General features: G+C 43.3%; 1 protein-coding gene across 1 annotated transcript in view; it reads left to right on the top strand.

Moving 5' to 3' along the window:
* LOC139538694 (collagen alpha-2(IV) chain-like) overlaps positions 1-12,236 on the top strand; it is a 104,945-nt gene that overhangs the window by 46,671 nt on the left and 46,038 nt on the right. Inside the window, exon 4 of the mRNA XM_071341052.1 lies at positions 2,149-2,229. Within this exon, the coding sequence (XP_071197153.1) occupies positions 2,149-2,229 (81 nt within the window). The remainder of the gene's footprint in view (positions 1-2,148; positions 2,230-12,236) is intronic.

Here is a 12,236-nt window from a genome sequence, read left to right as displayed (position 1 = left end):
AAATCTATGAAATGAATTAATCACATCTTCATTTGATGTGAATATCAAATCAAATTTATTTATATAGCCCTTCGTACATCAGCTGATATCTCAAAGAATAGTTGTCAACTAACTCGATGAACCATTGACTTCATGGACAGGACCATGTTATAAGCCTCCAAGCCGCCCCTAAGCGTACCTCAATCCCCCATTCTCCACCCAATGAAACCCCTGGCCTCTCCTTGAGAAGCCTCAGGCGCTCGCTATGCTATGAAGGATGTTAAGGTAATTAGTGTAGCGCCTGGAAAAGATGATGTCGGAAAGTGCAGGTTGTTGTGATGGTGGTGGGTTGGGGCAGGATGTACTGTAACACAATATCATTGTCTTCAGCTGAAATAATCATCAACTATTTTAGGCCAAACAGCAAACCCAAATGGATTCCACAGACACATGTCATGTTTTTGTCCTTTTTTGGAGGTGGAACGTCTTTGTCCTTTGTGTCTGTCCGGAGGTGATGTATCCTATTGTGTAGCTTGTGGGTTTCCAGTCCACTTTCCAGGCGATTCACGCAATGCCTCTGTGATGTCACATCTCAGCAAGGGTCCATTCCAATAGTCTGACGTGGCTTCCTATCCTTATCCTCTGCTGCACCTGTACTGGTGCGAGAATGCAGGTTGGATGGAAGCAATATGGAGGATGCTGGTTGACTACCAGATACGGTTTCACCTGTCCAGTCCTGTAATGTCTGTGCAGATTAAGGAAATGTTGCCAAGTAGTGAAAGCCAGTTCAGGTTGTTTTGATCTTTAAACGCAGGTGGAATATAGATTTGAATGACACTGTCTCAAGTCAAGTCTTTGGTGTAGGCCTACCATTCAGCAATTATTCAGTCTGGGCTATTCCTTCCCACATTATGGCTCTACTGCAGCTCTATGGTCTGCTAAAGACGGGTTTCCTTTAGATTCACAGACCCTCAGATAGATACAGCCAGTTAGAGAGGAAATTGAGCCCCATGCATTCCATAGGGGACGAGAACAAGGTCCTTTGTGTTGTGGCAGATAGGGGATCATGAAAGAACTTCATCTGCATGGTGAAAGACTCTCTTTGTGAGCCCGGGGAGGGTCTCAATGTGCTCTTTGTCAGATCTGTGTCTAACATGTTGTGTCGCAGTAATGAGGGACAATTCTTAACAGTCCAGATCCGCCACTTTGTGTTGCTGAGGACATAAAGTGACTGTTTTTACCGTTTTGGGAGTTTTTTGAAAGGGCGGTTGAGGGATTGAGGTTGACGATTGCTGTCTAAGCAGGCCCTGGTGTAACTGTGTAGGTGGGGGGTGTAGGAGTACACAGTCCAATGATGTCAGAAGATAAACCAGCCTTAGAGACTCCTTGCATGGTCCACTATGGACTCAATGGCAGATTGGATTATGCTGAGCTGCGGGTCATCAGTCTATGGCCCTTGACATTAACGGGAAAAGCGGTGCGGGAGGAACGCCCTTCTCAAATCAAACAGTAATCTGCGCCACTCGGTCATGTTTTCAACAAGGCAGCATGGTGCATCGTCCAGAAACATACATCTCTTTTCCATTAAATACATTCAGCACTCAGACTATTGTACGCAGTCATGCAATGACCCGACAGTCATAAACAACTAGTCTATACAGACAGTGTACAACCACGCTATACACACACAGACAGTTCTGTATTTTATAAATATATATATATATATATATATATATATATATATATACAACATTCACAGCACAGCAGATCCTATGACTAAATAGACTGCTGTATACAATTAAGTGACATGCCTGTTCAACTATTCACATGCATATCCCATGCACATCCATATACCATACGGCACCTTTAAGCTATACATGAACAAATTGTACCTTGGGTTTGATATACCCAACGGTCCCGTGTGGCTCAGTTGGTAGAGCATGGCGCTTGCAACGCCAGGGTTGTGGGTTCATTCCCCACGGGGGGACCAGGATGAATATGTATGAACTTTCCAATTTGTAAGTCGCTCTGGATAAGAGCGTCTGCTAAATGACTTAAATGTAAATATACAGTATATTTTGCAGTCATTACTGTATTACTCTCATGTGGTGAGTTATCATGATATTGTTTTGTTGTCTCTAACCCAGTCCTCTGTGTTATGTTCTCCAGGGTGGTAAGAAGGACAATGGGCCATGTGGAGGAAGAGACTGCAGCGGGGGATGCAAATGTTTCCCTGAGAAGGGTGCCAGGGTAAGTCACATTTTCTTCATTGTTTGGCTGTCTAACAGCCAAACAATGAGGTGGGGAGGAGATGGGGGAGAGGTGGGGAGGAGATGGGGAAGAGGTGGGGAGGAGATGGGGGAGAGGTGGGGAACACTATATAACACCCAGCTCTATCTCCATCTCTACACAACTCTCCTCAACTCTATACCTATAATGAAGGTATTCATTGGCTATTCAGGAGGTATGAAAGCACCATAACAGTGCAACTGTGATAACACCCAACCAGACCTTCATCAATATGGACCTCTCTATCTGCGTAACACATGAACTCAGATCCATTACTGTTTGACTCCCAGTATATCTACTAATGGGCTATTGTCCAACCTCTTTGTCTCACGTCTTTATCACCTTATCACACATGCTGTTAGGGAAAGTGGTGAAACTCACACCATTAACTTAACAGTAAAGAGAGGGGATGGGTGGGGGGCAAACTGGACCCTCCTCTAGAGGGTCAGGGCCCTGTTAGTAAAATGGAGGAGAGGAAGGTCAGGAACGGAGGACAGGAAGAGAGGTGTGGAGGAGATAGGCGAGAGGTGGGGAGGAGATGGGGGAGAGGTGGGGAGGAGATGGGGGAGAGGTGGGGAGGAGCTGGGGGCTGAGATGGGGGAGAGGTGTGGAGGAGATAGGGGGTGAGGTGGGGAGGAGATAGGGGGTGAGGTGGGGAGGAGAAATGGGGGAGAGGTGGGGAGGAGAGGGGGGAGATGGAGGAGATAGGGGTGAGGTGGGGAGGAGATGGGGGAGAGGTGGGGAGGAGATAGGGGTGAGGTGGGGAGGAGATGGGGGAGAGGTGGGGAGGAGATGTGGGAGAGTTGGGGAGGAGATAGGGGGTGAGATGGGGAGGAGATAGGGGGTGAGGAGGGGGGAGAGGTGGGGTGAGGTGGGGAGGAGATGGGGGAGAGATAGGGGGTGAGGTGGGGAGGAGATAGGGGGTGAGGTAGGGAGGAGATAGGGAGGAGATAGGGGGTGAGGTGGGGAGGAGATAGGGGGTGAGGTGGGGAGGAGATGGGGGAGAGGTGGGGAGGAGATGGGGAAGAGGTGGGGAGGAGATGGGGGAGAGGTGGGGAGGAGATAGGGGGTGAGGTGGGGAGGAGATGTGGGAGATTCATGACAGATGTTGTGAATGCAGGGAGGAAGTGAAACACTAAACACCAGGTTCATAATAATATAATGGACCAAGAGGGAGAGACAGAGGGGCTTCACAATCAACCAATACGGAGAGAGGATCTGTAAGAGGAACCAATCACTTATTGACAGTGAGCTTTGATATCCTCTTGACGGTGTGTGTGTGTGTTTGTTATCTCTTAGGAGTGAGGGTGTGTGATTACCATGGAGACCAGCTAGAAAGTCACAGGGGGCACAGTATCTAACTGATAATATGTGAAGAGTTGTATTCTAACAGAGCCCTTGTTACCGTGCATGCTTAAACTCAGACAAAGAAATGCTAAGTATTCAAACCAAAGATTTCACTCATAAATCAGCTGATCAAAGGCTGTGTAGTATCTACTACAATGTGCTCAGTGCCCAGTTTGGTTCTTTCCCACTCATCTTCAAAGTATTCTCATAGGAACTGTTAACCCCCCAGTTCAAACTTTATGTGACGTTAAACCACAAGGACACAGTTATTCAGTTCTTAAAACACAGGGCCAGTGAGAAGAAGAATGCTTTGTTAGTGAGTTCTTAAAAAGAAAAGAATGTGGCTTGAGGGAATTGTAGTCTGACCCGGCTGTGTTGGGACTTTACAGTATGCCTCTGACCTTTACGGTCACCGTGGTTAAAGGAAACCCCATAAGGAGGAGTAGATGTGAGAGACAGGAAGAACATTCCACAGCTTTAAGGATGCGAAGGCCTTGTGAGTGAGGGTCAGACCGTCTATGTTTTCTCTCTCTCTCGCTCGCTGTCTCTCTCTCTCTCTCCCAAGGCTGTAAGAGGGGATATCTCCCTAGTTGGCACCTTGGCATGTTGTTCCCCTGACCTTTGTTGCAGCAAACAAAAGAAAGAAAAACATCCTCTGGTCTCTATCACTCCCTATTCTCACTCCCTCACATTCACTAGACCTAGTTACACTCTTTTGGTTCCAAAAGGGTTTTTCGGCTGTCCCCATAGGAGAACCCTCTGTGAAAATGGTTCTACATGGAACCCAAAAAGGGTTCTATCTGGAGCCAAAAACAGTTCTTCAAAGGGTCGTCCTATGGGGACAGCCAAAGAACCCTTTAAGTTCTAGAATCTAGATAGCACCTTTTTTTCTAAGAGTGTATACTGTATATTGATAAATTATTAATTTGTGTTTAACATTATAAACACTCGTGCTGAGTCCTCTGATGTTTATATGAGGTAGGATAGCAGGTGCGGCCTGCTATTTTGTTGAATATCCTAAAATGGCAATAGTCTGTTTTCACAATCCTCGTTTATTTTCTAAATTTGTTTAGTCTTTTATTTTACTCTTTATTGCTTTCATATTTTCACCTTAAATTTTCCAGGCTCTGAGCCAAAATCCACTTATTCTGCTCATCAGGTTGATGGATTAGTCCATGAACCAAACAGAAAAGATTCTCCTCCCAGATGTCTGTCCTTCTCTTTCTCTCGCTCTCTGTCTTTCTTTGTCTTCCTCTCTCTCTCTCTCTCTCTCTCTCTATCTCTCTCTCCAACTATCTACTTCTCTCTGTCTATCTCTCTCTACCTCCATCTATTGTTTCTATCTTCTATCTCTCTCCCTATATCCCTCTCCCTCCATCTATCTATCTATTTATCTCCTATCTCTCTCTTGGGGTCGTTAAATAATGCAGCAGTGGACTCATATCGTTTTTCTGCTGATGGTTCGTAAACCCCTGGATTGGCAGGGGTTGGACCACATCTGTTCAGAATGGATGACAGTTGTCTGCGGCTTAACTGGCGACCTTGCAAATATCAACATCTCCCAGGGGTCGATCATATTCATACATTGTTCTGTGTTTACGGCTGCTCGGCACTATGTGGATGTGGCAATGCAGTTGTAGAAGGGCATCGACCAACACTTTCACTCTCTCGTATTCATCGGTCTGACATCTGTGTTCTTGTATTCATCGGTCTGACATCTGTGTTCTCGTATTCATCGGTCTGACATCTGTGTTCTCGTATTCATCGGTCTGACATCTGTGTTCTCGTATTCATCGGTCTGACATCTGTGTTCTCGTATTCATCGGTCTGACATCTGTGTTCTCGTATTCAACGGTCTGACATCTGTGTTCTCGTATTCAACGGTCTGACATCTGTGTTCTCGTATTCAACGGTCTGACATCTGTGTTCTCGTATTCAACGGTCTGACATCTGTGTTCTCGTATTCAACGGTCTGACATCTGTGTTCTCGTATTCAACGGTCTGACATCTGTGTTCTCGTATTCATCGGTCTGACATCTGTGTTCTCCTATTCATCGGTCTGACATCTGTGTTCTCGTATTCATCGGTCTGACATCTGTGTTCTCGTATTCAACGGTCTGACATCTGTGTTCTCGTATTCAACGGTCTGACATCTGTATGAGAATATGTCTCTTAACTCCATGATGACTACACTGAGGAACAACCCTAATCTCCCAAAACACCATGGTGCTTCAGCTTGTTGACATCTCCTACAGAACTCGTTATTGTAGGAAAAACAGAGGCTGTGGTTTCTCAGGAAGGAGAGACTGACAGAGAGCAGAGAGAATAATTGATTGTGTGAGGGAAAGTTATGTTCCAGAGATGGTAATTTCATGGCTGTTTAGCATCGGGCAGAGAAGTGATTTGGCAGGGTTGTTCTCTACCTCTATCGGCCACTCCCCCTGGCAGACTGTGGAGGGTTTTATACACAGAGGGCGTTCAAAAAAATATCACACTCCTCTAGGCACTGATACAAGCTCATAGTTGTTTCATAGTCAGCTATTGTGGGTTGTATCTTGTAATGCCAGTCCAATAAAACGGAGTGATAAACAAAGTGTTTGTGTCCATAATACTATAAAGTGTTGACAAATGCATGTAAAGGGTTTGACAAGCCCCAAAATAGATGAAGTACTTCTGTCTATAGCAGGTTGGTGATTGCAAGGTATGGATATTTGAGAGGTATTTTGAGTTTTGAAGGACAAATTAAACCAAAAGCCTCTAGGCCAGAGGCCCTAGTCCAGTTGAGTGCAGTCCAGTGCCACACAAAAAAAATGCTGGGTTGTTTGGTTGATCCAACTGCTGGGTTGCAGGCATGGGTCACTTAGTTGGGTTATTTACTTTAAAAAGAGCAATGTTGGGTTCTTGTGCTGGGTTATTGAGATATGACCCAGCGTGTCAGATCAAAAGACTGGAAGTGTGGTTTAGTAGGGCTGTGGCTTTCTTTTTAGCCACCCGAAAGTAAATGTCATGCCTGTTCATCTGTTCTGTTGTATAGTTATCACATGTTAAGAGATGACATTTTTGCTTTGATGAGGTTTACAGAAATGTATGAATTCCCTAAAAGCCTCTGTAAATCCCATTCTCAGGACGCAATAAGGTGGCATACCTTATTATAATATGTAATAAATAATCATAATATTCCAGAAGGTGTAGAACTATATATAAACTTAACATGTTGAAGAGGAATGACATTTACCCTCACAGGTAGTCAATAAGATCTATCTGAAAGCCACACCCCCAATAAGCCATGCCTCCTGAAAATAAGGATTACATAAAAAAAGACCCAGCTGCTAGCCCAGTTTGAGGACTTTGAACACGTTGTTTATCTTTGTGTTGCATAAGATGAATCAATCACTTAATGTACATACAAAAACACAGATATTAAAAACTATTTTAAAAAATCAACCTGCAGTAGAGTATGCTGGGTAAAAAGTACCTTTGTTATCATAATTTTTTTAAATGTAGTTGATATGACTTCTCATTTAGTTTTGAATCAGTACCACATACACATCTTAAGTAATAATGGATTTTCAAAGACTTTGAGTTCAATTTACTAGAGGCATTTGAGTTAAAAATGCCTTGGTGTTTACAGTGTGTGTTTGCGTGTCTATAAATGGCATGATTTCCTTGTTCCATGAAACAAGGGCCATATATACATACCAAATTCCGTGCTCTCACCCGTCGTCAACTTCTCTGTCTCCATAGGGATGGAATATTTGAACAGTCTGGATTGCCATGGCCTGTCCCTCTGAGGGAAGATCTGAGAGGCCACTTGTTCTATTTACAGTGTGTGTGTGTGTGTGTGTGTGTGTGTGTGTGTGTGTGTGTGTGTGTGTGTGTGTGTGTGTGTGTGTGTGTGTGTGTGTGTGTGTGTGTCTGTGTCTGTGTCTGTGTCTGTGTGTGTGTGTGTGCAAGAGAGACAACCTTGGTGAACCTTTTGATTAGGCGTTATTAGAGAATGTCAGCATAGATTGAACTTCATCAAAAACTAAACAAACAATTTTTGACAACTGTTTGATTAACACAGTATATTGAGCCTAAGACAGTAAGATAAACCCCTAACCAGAGCAGGTTCAAGTGGGATGTGATCTGGACTGATTCACTGACAGGTTAGACATACACCAATTTGGGTTATTTGGTAGACCAGTGCTGGCAAAATATTGTACAGAATAACCAATGGGTTATTTTGACCCAGACAGCTGGGTTGCGTGAATAACCCAACAAGTTGGGTTGTTGGAATTACCCAAACATTGGTTAATTTAACCATCAGTTGGGTATTTTTACTCTCATTCTGGGTTGACCTAGCATCTGGGTCTTTTGTAAATTGAACTCTCGTCCAGTGTCTGTACATGTCCACACTTATCAATGTTAAATGTACACACTAATTATTTGCTTATTTCCCAGAGTGCCTTCCCTTTCGAGTAAATTGTAGAGTTACCACCCATGACTATATTTGTTAGTGACAGAGACATGGTTGTTGCGTTAGATGCACTATTGTAAAGTGGTTGTTCCACTGGATATCATAAGGTGAATGCACCAATTTGTAAGTCGCTCTGGATAAGAGCGTCTGCTAAATGACTTAAATGTAATGTAAATGTTGCATTCATTCATTTTCTGTCCTGTGATCTTCATCAAGTGAGGTTCTAAGCAAATATATTATCATTCAAATAAAAATCTCTGTAATACAATACATATTTGTAAGCCTTTATTTTGAAGGCCTAGTTTTAGCCCAATACAGTGGCCTGAAACTCATGGTTTACAGGGAAAGTCAGCCCTGCAAGTCACAGTATGCTGGCTTGCAAAGTGATGTGACATTTCTATTGGAATCCATCCCGAGTGGAGATTTCCAACCATTGTTTTTTTTATTCCCCTGCAACCTGCATTCAGAATGACTGCCGGGTTGAGAAGACTAAGACTACCTAAAACATTCAGTAAAGGGTGCAATAAATCAAAGTAACAGATAGGATTAGTTTAGAAAAATGTTTATGTATATTTGAGTAGCATAACATTAACTATTCAATCAATGTACATGCAAAAACATAGATATTGAAACAAACAATTCCAAAAATGTACCTGCAATAGAGCATACTGGGAAATATGATAATGATGGGCGTTGTTTTGGTTTAACACTGGTTATTAACAACAAACACAGGGGTTATTTTACACCAATGAGTGTTCATTTAACACTAACAGAGTTAATTTAACACCTGAATCAACTCCAGAAATGTTACACAAAAAAATCAAACACTAGGTAACACTGACCGATTTTCTATGCACACACAACACAGGTCAAAGTGTTAACTACATTTCCTCTTAATCCGCTGGTATTTAGCTTTACATGTGTCTTAAATGTGAAAGGTCCTTCCTGTGGTGTTGATGAGGTACTAGAATGTCCTCCAGGTAGAGAAAGGGCCTTTGGGCTCTGCTGTGGTATGTGACCAGAGTGGTGGGTCAACATGGCAACCCCATGTGTTCTCCATCAGTCAGCCCTGTTGGAGCCTGTTGTTGGAGCTGGTTGGAGCCCAGGGCAGGGGCCAATTAGAGCCCAGGGCAGGGGCCTACTGGCTGCAGAGGAAACAATAAGTCCCACTGTTACTCCACTCTAATTTACCTCTCAGTAAGAGAGAGCAGCAGAGCAGGGTACGTTACTTTGTAGTGGAGTGTTGTGTACGGTGTTGTGTGTTAGCAACTATAGACGTCTGTGTCAATGGTTTGTACACAGTGTGTATTTCGTGGAGTGAATATTCCATGTGCTCAGCTCTACCTCAATTTCATATCTCCCCATTGTCCAAGCTAAGTTTAAGACACATAACCTGCAGAGGGATCACATTGCCTTTGTGTAGCAAATCCTGATAATGGGTCAACTTCATGATGGGTCAACTTCTCAACACATTCTACTGCCCACGCTTGGACTTCTGCCCTGATTGGCTCGTTTGTCCGGTGTGCAACAGTCTAGGAATGCCCTTCACAGCTGGGGAGAGAGAGGCGGTTTTACTCCAGCCTGGGAAAGTACGAGTTTTCCAGAATCGGAACATTTGACCCATATGGACACTTCAGACAGGCCAGCTGGCAACAGGGGAGAGTACAAAGGCTCTTCAGACTGGTGGATTATAGAGGTATCTCTGAGTGGAGTGGGATTGGCTGTCCATGTCAATTATCTGAAAATGATGGTTAATCCCCCCCTTGTGGTCCATTTCAGTCTCTCATCATTACGAATAATGCAGTTCAGGTTTTTGATGGTTGGTAGCATCATCAAAATCATTCCATGTGAATGCATACCATATCTTATCAATTTGTCATGGAGTTTTGTTAGAGGCCTGTATTTAAGTGTTACACTCCTCTCTAGTCTTTCCAATTTGTAATCGTATCATCTGTGGTGTTATTTAAGTGATAATCCTGGCTTTGAGGGCATTATCACTTTAATACAACAGGTTACCAACATATTCAAATAATGATTGACATATTTTCATTAAAAACATTATTTTGATGAATTTATTCATACTATTTCATCCTTCCACAAGATAAAGTCCTGACACAAATCTAGGGTTGCTACCCAAACCGACTGGTCGTTAGTTCTGTTGGTTCGGTTGCCAGAGACGCGACCCAGTCGTTCAGTCTTTTTGTTTGTTCTGTATCTATGGACGTGACCCAGTCGTTTGTTCTAAATGTTCCATTGCCATACTGGCTGGCAATGTTCTTATACCTTGCTTGCTAGCTAGCCAACTACGGCTAACTTACAGTCACACCAAACAGTGCAGCCAGAATAACAACAAAGTAGCTGCATTTGCATTTGTTTAAGATGTTTTCGAGTTACATTTATTTGGTACATCCATAACAATGAGCTAATGAGGCGTTATTTCACCTGGCATAGAAAATGTGCTCTCCCGCCAGGACACTGTTGTTCAGAGGAGCTAGACAACAACACAGCTAACACAATCACTTCAATCTGAAGCTGGAAAGACTGCAAACTAGCTATGCTTTGTTTCATTGTACCTTTTTTCAGTTGATATTTCTTTGTATATGTCCATAAAAATTATGCCAGCTGATTCATGATTTAGACTGGCTGAGAAACATTGCCTGCCTGTCTGTCTCATCCTCGCTCGTTCATTAATATGGGACAGCTGGAGATTGAATTTGAATATTGAAACAATGTTGCAAATATCGGAGAGAGACAGCAAGGTTTATACAAATCTCCCCTGTTGAAAACTAAATGTTAGTCTAAAAGAAATTTGAGATAATGTCTCGATGCTTTTTATAGTGGAGATCAAGTTTATAAATTGCTTGGCTGGGCTGATGAGACAGTGGATTGCGCAGTCAGATGGAACAGAGTAAATAGGCATTTTAATGTCATAGATTAAGCCGGTGGTAACTTGTGGAATAGACACAGGGTTGGAATGTGGTTTTAACCAATCAGCATTCAGGATTAGACCCACCTGTTGTATAAACGTTGTTAATCCGTTGGAGTTTACAGACTATGTTCAATGATAATGGACTATAATGTAATTGGCTGTTGTCCATGTGTCAGTCAACGCAAAACGTAGGGGATACTCCCGCCTTGTCATTACCGCTCAAATACTCCCATTTAATGATGGTATCATCATCTCAAACTATGCATGAAACATTCCTTATGAATGCATTCCTGAGTCTAGAACTTCTGTCCCATATTTTATTCCATTATTTATGGAGTATTATGTGGCTTTTAAGACTATTGAACTCCCCTAAAGTCATTTTAATATGTTACTCTATCCTCAGTGGTGCCATATGAAGTTTTAATGCCATATTTCCTACGTGAGGAAATGGAGTGTGTCTTTTGAGAACTATGGTAAACAGAAGGAGACGATGGCCTGGGGGGCTAGACTGTATGGAGCTGAAATGGCCCTAGAACGGTGCTGATTAATGTAACAATGGCTTTTAGGGGCCACACGCCCCTATTTGATTCCCTTAAACACACACACACACACACTGCAGCTGGGTCCAGTTCTCACACACATGTGTCTGGGCCTCAGACCACAGATGTCTCATTCCAGCAGCGTGAGGCAATCACACAGGTGTAAGGCTCCCAAAGACCCCTGGGATACTGGAGGGCCAAGCCCTGCTGTTCTCAGCCTGAGATCCCCAGAGCCTTGAGATTTAGCACACACACACACACACACGCGCACATGTTATGTTCTTCTATCCTCGTCGGGATTTAAAATGTATTTCCATTCTAAATCCTATTTTCCCTAACCCCTACCATAACCCTAACCTTAACCTGTAACCCTAACCCAAACCCTAAACTTAACTCCAACCCAACCACTAACCTCTTACCCTAACCTGTTGGAAATGTCACCATGAGGGAGAATGTTTCTTGTTTTACTATCCTTATGGGCACATTTGAGGATTTTAGGTCCCCACAAGGATAGAAGAACCAACCCACACGCACACAATGAATCCAGAGTATGTCTGAGAAAGAATATGCCAACATTGCACGAAGACCTTGGTCAACTGCATCATGTGTAGATCTCTCCATCCCTTTTTCTCTCTATCTCCATCTCTGCATCGCTCTCTGGGCCCTCTCTATCTGGGCCCTTTCAGTCAAGTGT

The sequence above is a fragment of the Salvelinus alpinus genome, chromosome 14 (genome assembly GCF_045679555.1).
Source record: "Salvelinus alpinus chromosome 14, SLU_Salpinus.1, whole genome shotgun sequence".
Lineage (NCBI taxonomy): Eukaryota > Metazoa > Chordata > Actinopteri > Salmoniformes > Salmonidae > Salvelinus > Salvelinus alpinus.
This window is presented reverse-complemented; position numbering and strand designations above follow the sequence as displayed.